Source organism: Colletotrichum graminicola, assembly GCF_000149035.1.
Source record: "Colletotrichum graminicola M1.001 genomic scaffold supercont1.5, whole genome shotgun sequence".
NCBI lineage: Eukaryota > Fungi > Ascomycota > Sordariomycetes > Glomerellales > Glomerellaceae > Colletotrichum > Colletotrichum graminicola.
This window is the reverse complement of record NW_007361009.1, coordinates 799,876-818,023: the sequence shown is the minus strand read 5'-3', so window position 1 is coordinate 818,023 and position 18,148 is coordinate 799,876. Positions and strand designations below refer to the sequence as shown.

General features: G+C 54.6%; 5 protein-coding genes across 5 annotated transcripts; 2 read left to right on the top strand and 3 right to left on the bottom strand.

Moving 5' to 3' along the window:
- Positions 1–3,829: 3,829 nt before the first annotated feature.
- On the top strand, positions 3,830–5,662 carry GLRG_02582 (major facilitator superfamily transporter; the record flags this gene model as incomplete). The annotated part of the gene is made up of 2 exons (XM_008092591.1): positions 3,830–4,002; positions 4,054–5,662. 2 exons carry the CDS (start codon positions 3,830–3,832, stop codon positions 5,660–5,662), a joined length of 1,782 nt encoding a protein of 593 aa, XP_008090782.1.
- A 382-nt stretch (positions 5,663–6,044) lies between these two features.
- Positions 6,045–7,789, top strand: GLRG_02581 (cytochrome P450; the record flags this gene model as incomplete). Its single annotated transcript, XM_008092590.1, has 4 exons — positions 6,045–6,276; positions 6,349–7,334; positions 7,395–7,529; positions 7,601–7,789. The coding sequence occupies 4 exons, from the start codon at positions 6,045–6,047 to the stop codon at positions 7,787–7,789; spliced, it is 1,542 nt and encodes a 513-aa protein (XP_008090781.1).
- A 398-nt stretch (positions 7,790–8,187) lies between these two features.
- On the bottom strand, positions 8,188–9,858 carry GLRG_02580 (uncharacterized protein; the record flags this gene model as incomplete). Its single annotated transcript, XM_008092589.1, has 5 exons — positions 8,188–8,220; positions 8,383–8,721; positions 8,837–9,034; positions 9,384–9,734; positions 9,847–9,858. The coding sequence occupies 5 exons, from the start codon at positions 9,856–9,858 to the stop codon at positions 8,188–8,190; spliced, it is 933 nt and encodes a 310-aa protein (XP_008090780.1).
- Positions 9,859–10,772: 914 nt separating this feature from the next.
- GLRG_02579 (glycosyl hydrolase family 35) lies at positions 10,773–14,225 on the bottom strand (the record flags this gene model as incomplete). The annotated part of the gene is made up of 8 exons (XM_008092588.1): positions 10,773–12,148; positions 12,208–12,799; positions 12,854–12,922; positions 12,983–13,117; positions 13,165–13,260; positions 13,326–13,358; positions 13,406–13,652; positions 13,714–14,225. The coding sequence occupies 8 exons, from the start codon at positions 14,223–14,225 to the stop codon at positions 10,773–10,775; spliced, it is 3,060 nt and encodes a 1,019-aa protein (XP_008090779.1).
- A 773-nt stretch (positions 14,226–14,998) lies between these two features.
- Positions 14,999–16,393, bottom strand: GLRG_02578 (amidohydrolase; the record flags this gene model as incomplete). Its single annotated transcript, XM_008092587.1, has 2 exons — positions 14,999–16,091; positions 16,146–16,393. The coding sequence occupies 2 exons, from the start codon at positions 16,391–16,393 to the stop codon at positions 14,999–15,001; spliced, it is 1,341 nt and encodes a 446-aa protein (XP_008090778.1).
- Positions 16,394–18,148: the final 1,755 nt, after the last annotated feature.

Genomic DNA, 18,148 nt, shown 5'->3' with positions numbered 1-18,148 from the left:
CTGCCCAGTGAGTGTGCCCGCTTCTTTCAGTTGTAAACAGGAGCAGGACAGCAGGAGAACACGGAATCAGACAGAACCTTGCTTCGACAATCAGCATCAGGTTCTGAGCTTGATGAGCCGGGCTTGTGGGCTATGCGATGGCCAACGTGGGCATACGGCGGCCCTTTAATACACGAGAAGGTTGGCGACAATGACCCAAGTCACACTTGAAGACCAAGAGAATCAAATTTCAAAGGTATCGGGCCTTTGAGCATTCATGGCATAGCTCCTTGCCAGCTTTGGCTGCTCTAGGAGTGTGTTTCTGCAGGGGGATGGCCCATGAGGCTCAACTGCCTCATGCAATAAGACCGACGAGCAAAGCTACTAACGTTCTTGGAGACGGGAAGATGGCAATCACTCTTTGCCTGAAATAGAACGGCCTGAGGGCGCAGCCGACTTGAGCCTGCAGTCGTCCAGTCAACGAGAGTGTTCCTAAAATACCATCGAGGTTCATGTTATTCACAGAGGAAATTAGTACACATTGCACCAACTGAAGCTCATGTAAATTATGTCCTCACTAGTCAGCCTACTCTGTGGGTGCCCTCTACCGGTTGTCAACAGCAAACAGAGGAGTCTTGAGTCCTTTGGGGTGGAGATAAAAAGAATAACTCTGATTCTTTGCATAAAGGCAGTTATCTCCTTGGTTTTAGAGTTGTGAACAGTCATTATGGCTGGTGGGTTGCCTAGACACAGAGCCTAGCTTCCAGTTCAGTGTCAGTTATGGCAATTTCCACCCACAACTGACACAGCTTGTGGCTACCAATTGTGCCTTGGCGAATACTCGATGGATTGTTTAACAGTATGACATGAATTTGCCTCCAGTAGAGAGAGATGGAAATGCCATGTCCTCTGTACATCCGGTTCCTCGTGGCATTGTACTGCCCATGAATTGGTCTAGAAGAGTAGTTGTCCCACGTAGGAAGGAGAGGACAGTAACAAAGCTTCGTGAGGCTGGCTGCACAACCTGGTTTTGGATGACAGGGATGGTTACAAACCTTGGATCACGACGATGGGGCAGGTTTCCGGATCTGCCTGATCTTTCTGTGGGATCGTCACATGTTGAATAAGGTTGGAAGCATTAGGTGTACTGTGGCCCGTCAGAGGGGGGCTGTGAGGAACGCTAGTAACATAGTGGCACATTGCAAAATGCTGAGTTTCGAATATCCAGGGAGTTTCTTGAGATCAGGGCTGTGCTGGTGTCCGATGCAACAATCGCTTCAACGTATGTCTCTTTTGCTGGTCTTCTTGAAAGATCATCACTGGCAGGGCCGTGTGACGCAGCACTCCAGTAGTCAGGTTGAATAAGAGGTCTCATATAGGCACTGTTAAGGGGGTTTCCATGTGGTTTTCTGCAGGATCTATTTGAGACATTGGAGCTGTCAGTTGACCTGTGGTGAAAGGATAGAGACAGCTCTGGCCATCAAACAGTAGCAATGACACCTGGGTAGGACGGGACACGCCATATGGGGTGCATGGTTCTTGTCAGCAACGCCGAAAGCTTGCCCGGCACCTTTTGGTCGTTTTCAAACACTTCAGCTTGACCTGTATCGTTCCGTAGGTGCTTCCGCAGGTTCTTCCATGGGCTGTGGGGAGACTGCCTTGGGGAAGCTGGTGTTTGTGGCCTGTCGGCATAGCCAAGGCCCGACTGCATCCGGCCGGGCAACTTCGGTCGACCAGATGATCCATCCCGACTTCACACACAATCTCTTCCTCTTACACAAGCTTCGACCGCTTCCGCCAATGAGGGTCCGCGGAAATGCCTCTGAAAGACGGCTGCGATTCCTCGACTGACGAAACACTCAAGTCTTTGTAGCAAACTTCTCAAAAAGAAAAAAAAAAAGGCCGAGTTCGAAGTGGGCATGGGGAGGGTAGAGTCACCGTCCTCCGTAGCACGATTGAGCCACCGGAAGAGCGCGCCCATGTTCCACGGGCTGGCGTACGACAGCTGGGAACTCAAGAAGACAGGTCGCCCCTGGTTCGCGTGGAACGCATCAGCATGGCGCGAAAAAGGGCCCGTATTATGTATTATTCTAGCATCTTTTATCTTTAGCGACAACCACAAGCAGAAAGAATCCCGAAAACCCCCTCAAACAAAAGCTACCTGCTTTCCAGAACTTTAGCGACGATTAGGGAAGTCGGAGGCGAGGTCGCACACGACCCGGGGCCAGTCAGGGTCTGTTCTACGGCCCTAACCCCGGATTCCAGATACACAACGGACATTCTTTCTTCACTCCCTTTCAAGATGGCAGAAAACGTCAGTCGAGGCGTCAGAGCCGACAATGTGCTGGTGGTGCCCATGCCGACTTGTTTCAACTTCACTTGGGGCGGGGGTAGGATCGTGGCGCCTCTACCACGAGGCATTTGGGAACACAATGGCCCAAGTGGGGGTTACTGTGTATAAGTTGCAGGCGTTATCGTTGGTCGGGTATACACAGATCCGGTACACAGTTCGCTGTCTTCGTGCCGCTCTTCCTTCATTTCTCCCTCGTACGCGTTACTCCTGTAACATGAGCTGGTTGTGCGCAAGGTGCCACAGTCGGATCCCGGCATCGTTCAAGTATAGCCAGTCAGCTTCCCGTTGGACCAGCACAAGAGACTCAGTGCAAAACAGTGTTGCTTAGTATAAACCATTTCGTTCCTTCATATGGCTTGTCTGAGTGGCTTGTTTACGAAGCCCAGAAACGTTGGAGAGTTCAGGGGTCGTACGACAACGGGAACGGTACCTAGAAGAGTCGTGTCAAGTCCTGTGCCTGTATCTATCTGAGAGACGGGAACTGGGACGGATACCTGTCCCCCTAAATGATGACGGTAAATGAAGTTCCATCTCAGCTAGGTTAGATGCACAGTCATCAACCCTCCCCCCTACTCCTCCACAGAACCTCCACCAAGGCGGCCTTTGTCTTTGAGCAGGGTGTCGATGCTACACTGAGTCGATTGCGATGTACTGTGCTGTTTGTCCCCCGGGATTGACGAGTTCCCTTTTCGGTCTTGATGCTTTCTCGAGATTGGTCACACCTTGCACAGCACCCGTCATTGTCCACGTCTTCGCCTACCCAAGGTGCAACTGTCAGAGAAAATCTCACGTCAAAGCTATTAAGGCCGTATGGAATACGCCTCATGAAATCCAGTGTCTTGGGCTTTGTGGGTAAGTGCAGCATGCAAGGCGCGGGGGCGTCGGTCGCTCTGGGATGACGGCACCGGGAAACGGTTGATATATCCACCTGCTTAGCTGGGTATGTATAGTCGGCTGCTGCTCTCGTGGTGGTCGTGTGTGGTGGTCGTGTGTGTCTTCAGTTTTCGACCTCTTTGCCTTGCATCGTCACCGAAAGGGGAAGTTTTACAAACTGCTCATGCCTGCCCGGGTCCCTCCCTACCTCCACACACACCTAGGTACCTTCCTCAAGTTATCTTCAAGTTACATCGGTTCGGTTGCCGAAATACCCCACCTCATCCTTCCTTCCCTGAGTACCTAACTTTTCTTTGAGAAAGGCAGTCACACCTGGCAAGTACCAGGCTGGGAGTTGCCGCTTCCTTTCTAGGAGCAGTCACATTATTGCTTGGGTTAACATTACCTCCCTCTCCCCTGGCCTCCTGTTCACCTCCCAACCTTACCTCGAATCCTCCCATCTTGATTGACTCCGTCGATTCTGTAACCAATCGTCTTCAGCCTCGTCCCAAAGGGGCTTCAGCCGGCCTCTCTCGACCGCTATCGTCCGCCACGCAAGCACGATTGAGATCTCTACGTTGTCAGTCATCTTGTCATTGGCAGGGTCTCTAAACCACCGCCACCATGGCCGCTCAGACCTGCTCCGATCGTCAGATACCTGATCATTTTTCGTACCCGAACCCTTCGTTGGGCGACACGGCTGGGTTCGCCGCCTCCAACCTACCTTCCCAACCCGTCGAGCATTCCTTGGTTTCCATGCGTGAAAACCGAATTCGTAAGGTCTTGATTGTCATCAGGTAAGACTTTGTCCACACCCTTGGCTGATGCCTAGGTAGCTAAACAACAAGTCTGCTCTTGGGCCTTTTCCTCGCTACTCTGGACACCTCCATCATTGCCACTTCTCTCATCACTATCTCTGAAGAGTTCGACGATTACGGCAATGCTCCCTGGGTTCTACTGGCCTATCTTCTCACCTACATGGGCTGCGCTGTCGGCATCGCCAAGTTCAGTGACATCTATGGCCGCCGGACCCTCTTGTTTTACAGCTGGACCGTCTTCCTGCTCTTCTCCCTCTTGTGCGCTGCCGCTACCAGCATGCCGATGTTGATCGTCGGCCGCGCTCTCCAGGGCATCGGAGGCTCGGGTCTCTATAGCCTCGCCCAGACCTGTCTTCTCGAGCATGGTCCCGCCGACAACCCGCCCCTCATGGGTGCCCTCATCGGAGTCACCCTCGCCGTCGCCTTTCTTTTGGGTCCAGTTCTGGGAGGCGCCATTGTCTCCAAGATCACCTGGAGATGGATCTTTGGCATTAACATCCCTCTCGGCATTGCCGCCATGTTTTGCATTGCGTTGTGTTATCCTAGAGACCGTCGTGTATTTACGGTATTTTCCTTAAGGGGTTTGAAAAAAATCGACTTTTCCGGCATGATCACCCTCTTTGCGGCTTCCGTCTTCCTTGTGTTTGCCGTCGAGCGCGGCGGCTCTCCTCTCTACGGCTGGAACCACCCTAGCGTCATCACCAGCTTCGTCGTTTCAGGAGTTAACTGGGTTCTTTTCGGAATCAGCGAAACCTATCTCTTTGTCAAATACTGCCAGTATCCTGACCACGTTGGTTGCGTTCACATCGAACCCGTCTTTCCCGTCCAACTGGCTCGGCGGCGTCCCTTCATGGGCGGTTTGGCTGTCACTTTCTTGACTGGGCTCCCATACGTGGCTTTGACTGTCATCATTCCGGAGCGCATGCAGGTCATCGAGCAAGAAACACCCCTCCGATCAAGTCTCTACCTTCTTCCCATGCTGGGCGCCTGTGCATTGGGGTCATTCCTCGCCGGAGCAATCTGCTCCAGATCCAACAACTCCGCTCTTGTCATGATTGTCGCCTCGGTGGCGCAGCTGATTGGTATCAGCCTGATGCTCATCGTTTCGTCCGTCGGCTCCTCGTTTGTTCCTGCCTACGGGTTCACGTCCATTTTCGGACTCGGTGTCGGTCTTGTCTTCGGCTCCGCTACCATACTCTCCGGGGTGGAGACCGACTCCACCCAGGACCATGCCGTCGCCCAAGGAGCCCTGGCTCAAGCCCGTGCTCTCGGCAGCTGCCTTGGCGTCGCCGTCTGCACTGCTCTCTTCAACAAGCGTCTCGATGCCTTGAACAGGCACCTTCCCAAGGAACAACTCGCCGTCCTTTACCAAACGCCTACAGCATCTTCTCATTGGAACGAAAACCTGCTGCACCTTGTCCAAAGCGTCTATGCCATTGCATTCAGAGACCAGATCATCTTCATGATCATTGCCTGCTCTCTCATGGTGGCCGCCGCGGTCTTCACCTGGGAGAATTCGCCAAAACCCATCACTTGCCTTGCCAGTCATGTTCTAATAGCCGATAAGACGAGCCGGCGGCGCGGAACCGACAACGATGGCACTGAGATGAGCGATATGGGTAGTGTCCGATCCGTCTAACCTTCTCCATCTGCGTCCGGCGGCTCCTTGTGTAGAGACGATCAATCGAGGGAAGGGAACACCCAGTGAGGTAGTTTCTACCGGGGTTGCGGGGTATATTAATGAATGAAATTTCGGCGTCGTCATGTTACGCCGTCTCTACATGTCCACACCACTCAACGCCGAATGAATAGTCAGTAATCATACTCAGGTTCGCCGTTCTCCACTTATTAAAGTCTGAGTGTTTGTATGGATAGTTTAGATGAAGTCAACTTTATCGACTAATTGATATACCGCATATAAGAAGCACGCCCCTCGACTACGCCTCGTGGCTCTTGTGTTTTCCTCCTCAACTCCGCCAAGTAACCTTATATTCTTGTGTCTAGTTAGTGGGAAAGCAAAAATGGGATCCTCTGGCTTATTTACGGCCGCTCTTTCAGGCCTTTCTGGCCTTGACACCCTATTCTACGCTATTACAGGGCTGATTTGCGCATTCTACCTTGTGCGACCTTTCTTGTCCCCCTTACGCTCCGTTCCAGGGCCGTTCCTGGCCCGCTACACCGATGCGTGGTTTGTATGGCGAGTGCACCAAGGTCATGTCGAGCAGGATTTCATAGCACTCCATAAAAAGCACGGTAACAAGCCCAAACCATCACCGACCCGTGTTCTGTAAGACTCGTACGATCTATTTCTGACTCAAAGCCCAGGCGCTATTGTAAGATATGGCCCCGACAGATACAGTATCAAGGACCTAGAGGCGCCCAAGATCATTTTCAGCCAGGGAAACTCATTTGTCAAGAGCTCGTTGTATCGTTCATACGCCCTACGAAAGGAACAAGACTGGAACATGTTCGCCGTCGAGAACCCCAAAGTGCACTCTCAGCTGCGGAGGCAACTTAAGAACGTGTACTCTCTGACCGTCCTCATATCCTACGAGCCATATGTGGATGAGTGCGCTCGTGTCCTCAAACAGCGTCTAGAAGAGGTTTCTGTTGGCGGCTTGCCAATCGACCTTGGCCACTGGCTCCAGTGTTATTCATTCGACGTGATCGGCCTGATCACATATGGGGCCAGATTCGGCTTCCTAGACCGGGGCGAGGATATCCATGGGATCATCTCTGCCATCGAAGGAGCGCTATATGGTTCCTTCCACCTTGCCATGTACCCATCTCTCTGCGTGCCTGTGACCCTTCTTCGAAGATGGCTCTCTGGAGACAAATCAGGATTTGCTTGTGTCGACAGGTTTGTTGAACAGCAAATTCACATGTACCGTGCCAACACCAAGACGGCAACACGAGAGCCAGACAAGGAAGAAAGCAGCACAATGCAGTCGTTTCTTGAAAAGTTCCTCCAGAAGCACGAGGCGGACCCTACAAACTTCACATTGATGCACATATATTCTGGTAGCGCTGCCAACGTAAGGGCGGGCTCTGATACGACGGGCATCAGCCTGTCTGCCATCCTTTACTATCTGCTGAAGACGCCCGACTGCTATTTGAAGCTGCGGGAAGAAGCCGATGCGGTCCAGCCATGTCACAAGAAAGATTTCACTTTCCACGAGGCCCTGGGCATGCCTTTTCTTCAAGCCGTTATTAAGGAGGCCCTGCGACTCCACCCGGCGTTCGGCGTGCCGATTGAGCGGGTGGTGCCCGAAGGCGGTGCTACTATCGCTGGTCGATTTTTCCCAGCGGGAGTAAGGATGATCCCTCCCCTTTTGACCTCGTTATATCATGTGGCTAACAGGAACGCACAGAAGAAGGTGTCAATTCACTGCTGGGTGGAGAATAGGAACGAGCTCATCTTCGAAGACCCTGATGAGTTCCGGCCGGAGAGGTGGCTCATCGAAGACGAGAGCAAGCTCGCGCTCATGAACCGCCATTGGATTCCGGTGAGTACCATACCAACCCACAGAACACGTAGATGATGCACTTGTCTTGGCTGACGGTCTCCACCCTCCAGTTTGGGCTCGGCAGTCGAACTTGCATCGGGAGGCACATCTCCATGCTCGAGATAGCCAAGCTGGTTCCGCGTCTCGTTCGCGACTTTGACTTTAAGCTGGAAAGGCCCGAAGATTTTTGGGGAACTAAGAACTGGACCTTTGTGAAGCCGCAAAACTTCACCGTCACTGTTAGCGTCCGCGGTGGCTAAGCTCGGCTGTTGATAACGGTCCTGAACGTCTAGCTTTGAAACACAGCTCTGCTGATCCGGGTGAAGGGGACCGAGAGGAAGCGGGTGGAATCACCCTCCAAGGATTCCTGACTGCGTTGCGTATGGTGATTGTGTAGCCAGCCCTTCGGATTGCCAAGTCATGTGTTACCCTAGGCTTTGGATTTCCCCTCTAGGCCGCTTCGAATATATCCCTAGAACGACGATTGCTCTGTAACATTTTTTGCAGTGCTCGCAGAATGCCCAATCCTCTCGGTTTACTGGCTATGTTGCTCTGTCTTTCTTCTTTCTTCCACTTTTCCTTTTCTATTGGTTGTATCCCACGCGGAAGGCGACCCGGATGCCGCAAGCGAGGCCACCAAGTGGCTGACTGACGGCATCTATGCGGGGGCTCCCGTGGCTTTGCAGATATACTTACTCGATTGTGCTTGCCAAATATTGCCAACTGCGGCGACTATCGGCCGTAGCGCACCATAGACAGACTTGGAATCAGAGAGAAATATCAAGCAGCATAAGAGTGAAGCATACCACCACAAAATAGCACGAAGGCGAGAACAAACCCGCCGATGGCGAACCCCCCCCTGGATGTCGTGCTTCACCACCGTCCACGCGGCGGATATCCCGAGGCAGACGAGGAATCCGAGGCAGCCAAACAGGAAAACATAAAGCACGTTCAGAGCCTCTACGTACTGGACGCCCCAACCCACAGAGCTTCCCCTGACGGGGCACGCCTCTAGTCTCTCCCTTGTCTTCCCGGGTATTCTCTTGAAGAGCACGGGGAAGATGTCGGCGTGCTCTGGGTTCTCGAAGAGGTGCATCGTGAGGTTGGCCCCGATCAGAGGCTCGGTCTCGGCGGGCTCATGGTCGAAGTCCGCGCTGATGGGCGGGAAGGGGGGCTGAGAGATATTGACCAGCTGGTTCCGGAACATGTCGAACTGAGGGTTGGCGCATTCGTGAAGAAACAGGACCGGCAATGGTGATTAAAATCCGGGATGGTGACTCTACCTTTACAAGCTTGAGGAGCGTTACCCTCTTGAGCCAGCTCCACGGATGCTGCGTCCGGTACGCGACGTGGGACATGCGCAGGAGGCGGAAGAAGGCTTGGTCGGAGCGGACGGCGCACACGTCCGGCTGGTGGGCTTTGGTGCCCCACCGCATGAAGGGGATGCACAGCAGGACGAAGCTGTGACGTTTGCTTGTCGGTCGATCCGGCTGCTGCCCCGTACCCTTACAGGATTAGGGGTCTTCGTCGCCGTTGGAGGAGCCGGCATCTTCACGTTGACGGGGCAGATTATGCTGAGGCGGGTTCGCCCAGCTGGATATCCAGCGGCGGAAGCCGCTGGGCCCGTTACCCTCTCTAGTTTGAGGGTTACCTGGCTGCCGAGCTGGTGCGGAGTGGGCTCGCTGCTCCCATCTCAACGTCGAATACCCGCCGAGGAGCTCTTCGAGCCGCGAGAGGGCGTCAGGGCTGTTCTCGATATATTCGTCCAGCACAACCCTGCCACATGCAGGCTTTGAAGTTTGTTCATATTATTGATCGCTCGAGTAAAGGGGGGATGCATGATCTCCAACTTACACAGCGCCACTGAATCTGCCCTGCCGTCGAGTCTGGAGAAATACCTGCGGATTGCCGGCGTCTCCAGCGGTCGGCGGCGTTCTGAATGCAAGTCACGGCCCTCCAGAACACGGATCGAGAGGAATGATCACGCCATATGGGCGTCGTCCCCAAAAACTCCAACTTCCGTTTGAGTTCTTTCAGGGGTTCGCTCTCCATCACGAACGCCTCCAGTCGCGAGACGTCGACTCCGCGGCCCTGAGCAGAGTCGTCCGGGCTTCCGCTCACGACGTCCTTCTCGCGGAGCCGCGTGTTCTCCGACGACTCGCTATGGGCGTAGTAGGTGTTGACGATGTCTGCCACTACTTGCAGCTGCGTGGTTTCCAAGCGTCAACGGTCCGGTTCAGCCCACGCACAAGTCACAGCCTTGCCCAGCCCGGAGACTCTGCTCCAATCAGGGTGGTGGGAGTGCAGGTCGACGCACCAGCAGCACCATGTGCGCCAAGCTGTGGAGTGGTTCTCTGCACCACCTTCACCTTCAGAAAGGGGGGTGCGGCCCGTCGCGGAGGAGCAGATAGCAAAAACCGCCTCCCGATCGTGGAGGCGTGCGGACGAGGGTGATCTTGACTAGTACGCGGCCTAAAGAGCCCCCTATCACGACCATAAGTAAAACTTGATCGGCATTAGCGATATGTTTTTTGATGATATATGAGAAAAAGAAAGAAAGAAAAACATACTTTCTGTTGGAATAACCATTCCACGTGACGGTACGGGAACAAGGACGGATGCAATGACTAGCAACGTCTGCATCTACAAACCTTACAAACCTTGTTCATGGGTTGAAACCAGTTGACCGAGTTGCAACACCCGTACGAGTCAAGTACTACTAGCAAGTATAAAGTACACATACGGAAGGCAACACTCTTAGCTAGAGAGATAATCACAGAAATACAGCGGGACGAAAGCTTTCGTCGCAGGTGGTAACGGTTGACGACATTTCGACATGTTGGTATGAGTGACAGATATCTATCTTCGATTTGAACCGTCTTTAGGTCCAAGAGGTACACAAGCTCCATCCCGCTAGTGCACGCATCGCAAGCAGATGATGTACTTTTGTCGTAATGCTTCCCAACTTACTCGTAGGAGTGTCTGTGCCGCTGGACACAATATGCGAATCATTGGGTTGAAGCTACGAAGTCTTTTATGATTTCGGTTTCTAAACCTCGTCGCTCTTCGAGACTATAGGCTCACCGTCGACCCGATGCCACGGTACCAAAAGTCTTTCTCGTCCCGGCCTTTTGCTTTGCAGTTCAAGTCTGCAACAACACATTAAAAACCTGCACAACCCTGAAATAGTAGCAGTTAGGAGTATGAGCCGGAGGGGGAAGCAAACACTCCAGGGACCACCGTCTAGTACGCCCCCGCCCTCGGGCTCCATGCCGGCCCGGCGACGACCTTCACCTCCTCCCGCCCTGTCGTCACGACCTCCCCGGCCTCCAGCCGGAAGTCCCGCACCCGCGCCCCGCCTTTGCCGAGGGCCCAGACGGCCAGCCCGACCGAGTTAGCACCCTGGTAGCGGAGCACGCCCTCCGGCACGGGGAACCTCGTCTGCGGGCCGAGGTTGCTGATGTACTTGCCGAACTGGAACCCGTTGACGTAGAGTATCGCCCGGTAGGCGCCGCCGTCGGCGGATGAGGACGGGTCCATATCGTCCAGGACGAAGGCCAGGGGGATGTCGAGGTCCGAGGCCGGGAGGCTCAGCTCTAGCGTCGCGGCATAGAACGCCACACCGGGACCGTCGGTGCCCTCCATCGGCGACCTCTGCTTCGCAAAGGCCGTCGCCGGCGGGTCGGAGAGGTGGTACCCCTGGCGCTCGAAGAATAGCCCACCCTCGTTCAGCGGGCCCCGAAACCGGTCCGCGTAGTCCTCGCCGCCGAGGTTCCCTGTCACCTTCCACGCCGTGACGTTCGTCGGCGGCGCGCATCCGGGCGGGGAAGACGTGATGCTGTAGGACATGATGCCGCGCGGGGACTTCATTGCGTCGGCCGCGATGACAAAGTTCTCCTCCAGTCCCATCGTGTCGACAAGGACGGTGAGGACGTACGTCGCGCCCGCGGTCGTCAGGCCCGCGAGGGTGTAGTTGGAGTTGTTGTTCTCCGCGACGTCGTCGTGGCTGTTGGCGAAGGAGCCGAGGAACGTGTCGTTGAGCCAGAGGGAGCTCGCATAGGCGGAGCCACCCTGGGTCGTGATGTTGAGCGTGTCTTCGGTGCCGGCGGCGGTAAAATAGCCCCGGTAGACGAGGGTCCCCGCATGGAAGCCGTAGTCGGAGGCGAAGAGGGAGACGGGGGTCGTGAGGTTGGCGACTGTGTTGTTGGTGGTGATGTGGTTGGCGAGCGGCCAGGCCGAGTCGTCGTAGCCTGGGCGGATCTCTGGAAGCGAGTCGAGGAAAGTCCAGTTGAGCGTCTTCAGGTCCGGGACGGTGAAAGGGATGTCCACGAGGGACGGGCGCGCCACCCAGTTCGTCAAATTGTTCGTCGTGTGGTCCAGTGACTTCCCGTTGACTTCGAGCTTTGCGACCTCCGTACCGACGCCGATGATCTCCAGCTCGGTGGTGCGGTTGAGGTCTGCTTGAATCCGGAGCGTGTCACCTTGTGTCGAGACCGACCTGACGAGGTAGCCGCCGTTTATGATTAGCGAGTCAGGATTCATGACCGACGTCCCATAGGAGGGCTGGCTGCCTCCCCCCGGTTTGTCCGTGACCCAGTAGTTGTACGCGGAGTTACGATCTTATCGTTATCAGTGGGAAAGCCTCTCGTTCTTGCAATTTTTGCAGGCTTGCACTTACCTAGGATGTAGACGAAGAGGTGACCGACTTGGACAACTCGGCGAGCTGGTGAGGTCGCCCAGGACAAGACCAAAGTGCCGTTGACATCGTGGTGGTCAACGCTGGTTCCCTCCATAATGGTAGGCGTCGCGTTCGTTTTGATCGCCATTTCATGGGTCTCATCGGGACCACCATAGACAACGAGGACTGTCTGGTCGTTGTACTCTTTCCACGTGAAGATCTCTGCCGTCGAGTACAGGACGGTTGTGTTTCCGACCCGGTAATCGGTCACCACGACCTTTGAGTCGCGGCGTCCGAGCCGGAGCAGCCCGCGGAACCGAGGAACCGTGATGTTCCCCTCGGACGTTGGCAGCCGGAGGGCGTACTCCGTCGTGGCCAGGTTGGAATAGTTGCTGTGGCGCACTACGAAGAACGAGCCGGTGCCGTTTCCCAACAGAGGCGTCACGGTAATGCCGGTGGCATTGCTATAGACGCCCACGGTCGAGTTGTAGGGCGTTGCGGTCAGATACGCGGGCGAGACTTTCAAAAATTGGGCTTCGAGTTTCAGTTCGGAAAACTTCTCTCTGCCGATGCCTCGTTCCTCTGTGATCGCCTTCCCGAGCGTTAGTCGGCTTGACGCCATGCCTCTAGCACATCATGGACTTACTGCGCCATAATCATAGGATGTGTAACCGTCTGGGTGGCCCAGGTTACCCCAGTTTGTGCCGCCAAAAATCTGAGAGAGCATCAGTTTGCTGTGGGCTCAAAAGGTGTTTGGAGAAGGGGTGTCACCAACCATATAGAGGTTATATATGGTGACGCCGGCTGCGAAGTTGTTCTTATAAAATACCCGCTCGAATTCATGGTTAACCAAGGCGGCGCATTTCTCGAAACCAGGCCCGCCGAATGGGTCAAAGGAGCCACCCTGAAACTACAGCACATGAGCTTACTATTGTTGAATGGGTCCAATGAGCATACCTCTATTATTGAATACGGAGTCATGGAGCTCTGCTGTAAATGCAGTGCTCGAAAATTCGTAGGTAGTCTGTTGTCCGGCCATGTGTTCGGATTTGACTGCGCATCAATGGCTAGTTAGTACGACATGCTATATGGTCTAGAATGCTGTCAGGATTGCTCACGCAATCGAAGCCCAAAGGGTAAGAATCGTGTCCCTAGACTCGTTAGCTGTGAACCGTCACTCGAAGCGAATATCTCATACATAAATATCCACGGCTCCTATACCCGTTCCAGGCGCATTGTTCCCCGCAGGTCTGGCATCGTTGTTGATGATCGGGATGACGATCCCGGCTTTGCGTGCCTGGTCGATGACGTATTGAAAGTACTTCCCGTCATTCCTGCTGCCGTTCTCAAAGTTGCTGTACTCGTTCTCCGACTGTAACAGAATGACCGGCCCCCCGTTGGTGATTTGAGCCTTGGCGATGATGCCACAGATCCTCGCCATGTAGCTAGTATAAGAGATGAGCCACACGGTTCAGCCAACTAATCAGTCCTTGTGTAAGAGCATACTTGTCCGTCGCCGACAGAAATTCGGGATCCGAAGTCCTTAGCCTCCCCTGAATCCTCGCTAGCCACCCGGGAAACCCGCCACCAGAGGCCTCGGCGTTGATGTACGGTCCCGGTCGCGCAATGAGATACACGCCGGCCTTGGTCGCGGCGTCAAAGAACGGCTGGAGGTCGAAGACGCCATCGGCGTTGAAGTCGCCGGCCTTGCCCTCGAGGAGAGCCCAGTCGACGTAGAAGCTGACAGTGTTGAGGCCCAGGGCCTTGACCTTTTGGAACAGGTCCAGCCAGAGGGACGGGACGGGTAGACGGAAGGGATGGATCTCTCCGGAAAAGATCATCACGCGCTCGCCGCGGACATAGAGCGAGTGGTCATCCCAGGTCACTACATCCTGAAGCCGGTCTCTCTTGTGGGCGTCTGTGATGAGGGTAGGAGGACGTCCTCCGGTGGCGCCCGTCGACAAGGCAGAGCAGATACTGAGAGCCAACGCGGCGATTGAGAATAGTGATTTTCTCATTTTGGATGACAACCGATGGGTAACTTGGCTGTTGAAAGAGAATGCTAGTGGACATGCCGTTAGTACATTATATATTTTGATGAACCTCGGGTCTTAGTCGCGAACTCCAAAACCATGATATTCATCCAGGTGATGCCCTGGCTCCAATTTCAGCGCAAGTTCAGCCTTTAAAATTTGCAGCAATCAATAAGTTTGTTTCCCCTCATCTTGATCGGGAAGGTGCAGCAGCGTGCTATGCGCCTCTGAGGACGACTGAAGATGTTCGGAAGAACGGGTGTGACAAGCTTTGCATACGAGACGATCGTCCGATGCCCGTGAGCTTGGAAAGCTTGTTCCATGCGTATGCAGCCATTCCGGGTATCAAGCAAGCATGAGATCACAGTTACGTTAAACTTTGTCGGCCTCCTCCACGGAAAAAGTGCGGGGATCTGGTGGGATCATTTGCCAATGGGCGAGTTCCTCCGCCGTTGGCCTGGATCTGGCGGACCCGAACGTGCGATGTAACTAGCAAGCATCGAAGACTCGTCAGTAATCTCTATTGTAGCTCTCGGGGCATCAGTGAAATGCCCGTTCGGTAAGCGCCGAAGGTTAAGGAAATAGAGGTGCCGAGGACGGGAATAAGTGATCTGAGGCTGCTCGGTTGTATCCAGTCTGTATCTGTCCAAGATTGAAGGTCATATGACTGCAAGAATGTGACCTGAATGCTCTCGATGGCTAGCTGGTGCATACGGACAACTGGCCAACCGCATCCGATAGGTGCCATATGACGACATTCAAATAACAACCCAGTCTGACTCTTCCTCGTGATGCGGCCTAGCCGCCTGCTCCTCAATGAAGCCGACTGGCCGACCGTCCTTCTTCCAGACCTTGCCGTCCTTCATGACAAAGTCGACTTTCTGCAAAGCCCCGAGATCCGTTCTCGGGTCCGTCTCCAGGGCAATGATGTCGGCTCGGTACCCCTTTTCAATCGAACCGAAGGAAAACCCGCTCTTGTCCTTGCCGCAGCTCTCCCAGCCGCCAATGACGCATGCTTCTAACACATCCGCCACGGGAATCCCGGCCCGGATCATAAGCTCCATCTCCACAGCACCCTCCCCGTGGGGAAAGGCTCCTGTATCGCCGCCGGCAGCAAGACGTACGCCGAGGTCGTGCGCTCTCTTGACCCGTTTGCTAATGTTGGCAAAGTCTGGCGAATTCCGAAGCACCGCCAGGGTAGGGACGAAGATGGTCCCGTGCCGGCGCATTTCCCGGAAGACTTCGTCGGTCGCCTCGTTGCAGTGCTCAATGGTGTCGACTCCTGCCTTGACGGCCATGATCGCGCCCTTTGCGGTGCCAGCGTGGCATGCCACCGGCAAACCGCCCAGCTTCGCTTCTTGCACGATGGCGTCCATTTCCTCCTGGTTGAACATGACCACTGCCGGATTGGGATCGGCGGGCAAGAATGGAATCGCATCGTGTGGTGGCTGGATTGGAGGTGGAAACCGCATCATCCTCCGTCGATAATCGGCGTAGAACTTGATGATATCCGCGGCGTCGGCCATGCGGCGTCGGACTGCTTGGCGAACGCCCACTGGTCCATCACAGGCATCAGAGATGCGTGGCAGCTTGGCCAGTGTGTTCTCGTGACGGACCTCATATGAGCCGGTGCTTGCAAGGCACTCGGTGGCGACGAACAGGCGGGGGCCCGGAAGAAGCCCTCGGTTGACACAGTCTCGAAGGTTCGCGTCAAACGACCGCATCCCCTCGGTACCCGGGTCTCTGTACGTGGTATAGCCGGACAGCAGCGCGGCGCGGAGATGATTGGTAGCACGAACGATTCGCTCCACGATGCCTTCGTCTCGCATCTGGACGGTAGAGGAAGCCTCACTAAGCTTCAGTCAGATGAAAGGCTCGCGGTATTCCGATTCCGTCATAGCTCACTCGTATGAATGCAAAAACACGTGCGTGTGGGCGTCGACAAATCCGGGCATCACAACTTTCCCGCGAAGGTCGATGCCCGTCTCATCCACTGTGAAATGGCCGTCATCTGTCCGATGATATACATCCTCGATGGTACCCCTTGTGGGATCAACAACAATCGAGACGTCTTTGTCGAATGTTTTTCTCCTAGCGTTGAATAGCAAGGAAGTGTGTAACGTGGTGAGTGAACCTGATACTCCGCAACTCATGTTTGCGATGTTTAGGCAATGGCGTTGCGCAGTGAGGATTCTTTAAGATTGCTACGACGGCTGGTCGATTAGTGGCTTTTGGGTTGTGGGGGTTGGCCAGACAAGTAAGTCCTTTCAAGGAGAATCACCAAGTAAAGTTTATCATGATGTATTTGGAGATGTCTTTAAGTTTTGTCAAGCGGGAGATCGGTTCCCGTATTGATTTTAGGCGTCAGTGCGGCCTACCCTTAAGTGTAAACTAACCGCTCTAGGTAGGTGTTGAGTACATAGTAAACACACGGTGAACATTGCCCGGTAGGAGGAGGAGCCTCGCGTCTGGATTTTCCCAATTTTGTCACACTCGGACGGGGAGATGGCTCAGCTGGCAGTATAGCGAGGAAACAACAAGTCCACGTTCGGGTGGACGACCGATTCAGAGCGTAGTCTGTTGCTCGGTCAGCCACCGTCTCTGTTGGGGATGGAGAGGCTGCGAAGTCCAGAAAGTGTCCGCTCGCGGGGGTAGTGCTGCTGTAAACACCGCTAACCTAACCCGTGCCTCTGGCTGCTGCCGCTTCTCCGTGTCTCCGGGGTGTAGGAAGAAGAGGACCCCACGACGACGAGGGTCGTAGGAGATGAGGCTTTTCGCAAGGGTGTCGTGGGTGCCCTGGTTGGTGGATGGAATTTGGACGGGACGAAACGCGGTCCTCGATCCAGTGTTTTCATTTCGCATCAGCTCGTCTTTGGGAGGTTCATCTGGAAATTCGCGGGCGCACGCGTATCACACTGGAGGGCGTTTCCGAGAGCCGACGAATATTTGGCGGATCAAGTTCCCCCCTTGGAGATGCTGAAGCCGGTCGCACCACAGACGACACGGCTACAGTGCACACACGCACTGTCTACACACGGTGACTGTTGTCGGCAAGCATCACCCTGCATGCTGCGGACATGTTTTTTTTATTCAGAGCAAGGACAACGCTCGAGTGCAGGAATGACGTCGGCCCCCGCGGAGAATAGGTCTAAATGACCCAGCGAGGCGAAGCTCAGCGTCCGAGCTACCTATGCTTGGCCAGTGTCATGGACTGGGACCCCTATAAGACCCTTAGTATACCGGAGGATTGTCAATGTGGAAAAGGGACGGCGGAGAGCAGCCGACGAATGCCGGCCTCAGAAACGACGGCGGAATCCGGATTCCTCAAAGAAGCCGGGAGGAATGACGAAGACTGTAAGGGGGGACGGTGTGTGGCGGGGACGGGCTTGGAAGACCCTGAATGAAAAAGAAATAGCCGAAAATAGAGACAAGATCGGCTCAGAGCAGGCATGGCATGCTGCATTACGGATACTTGGTAGGCATTGCATTGCTCTCGTTTCTGATGGTTTGTACGTTGCAGTTCAGCTACATTGTAAGGTACCTACACCTGCTACCTACCTACCGACCTACCTAACTACTTGACCGCAGGTACCATGATGCATTATGTCCAGTCCGGCTCTGCGGACAAGAGGACAACCGCGAGCGGCGGACTGATGAACTAACAGACCGACAGAGGCGTGCTATTTTTGGGACCTGAGCGTCTATTGAAGAAAGCAAGCAAAGAGACGGCACGCCACCCATCTAGGCTTGGTCTTTCTGCATTTGCCGCGCATGGAAAAAACCACCCGATGAGAGACAAAGAGGACAGCACCAGCCCTATAACGGGAATGTAGCCGACTCGGAATACGTGGATGATGCGCATCTGCTGGGCTAGAAGGGCTAGAAGAGGCCGTTTGCCCAACGGCCTG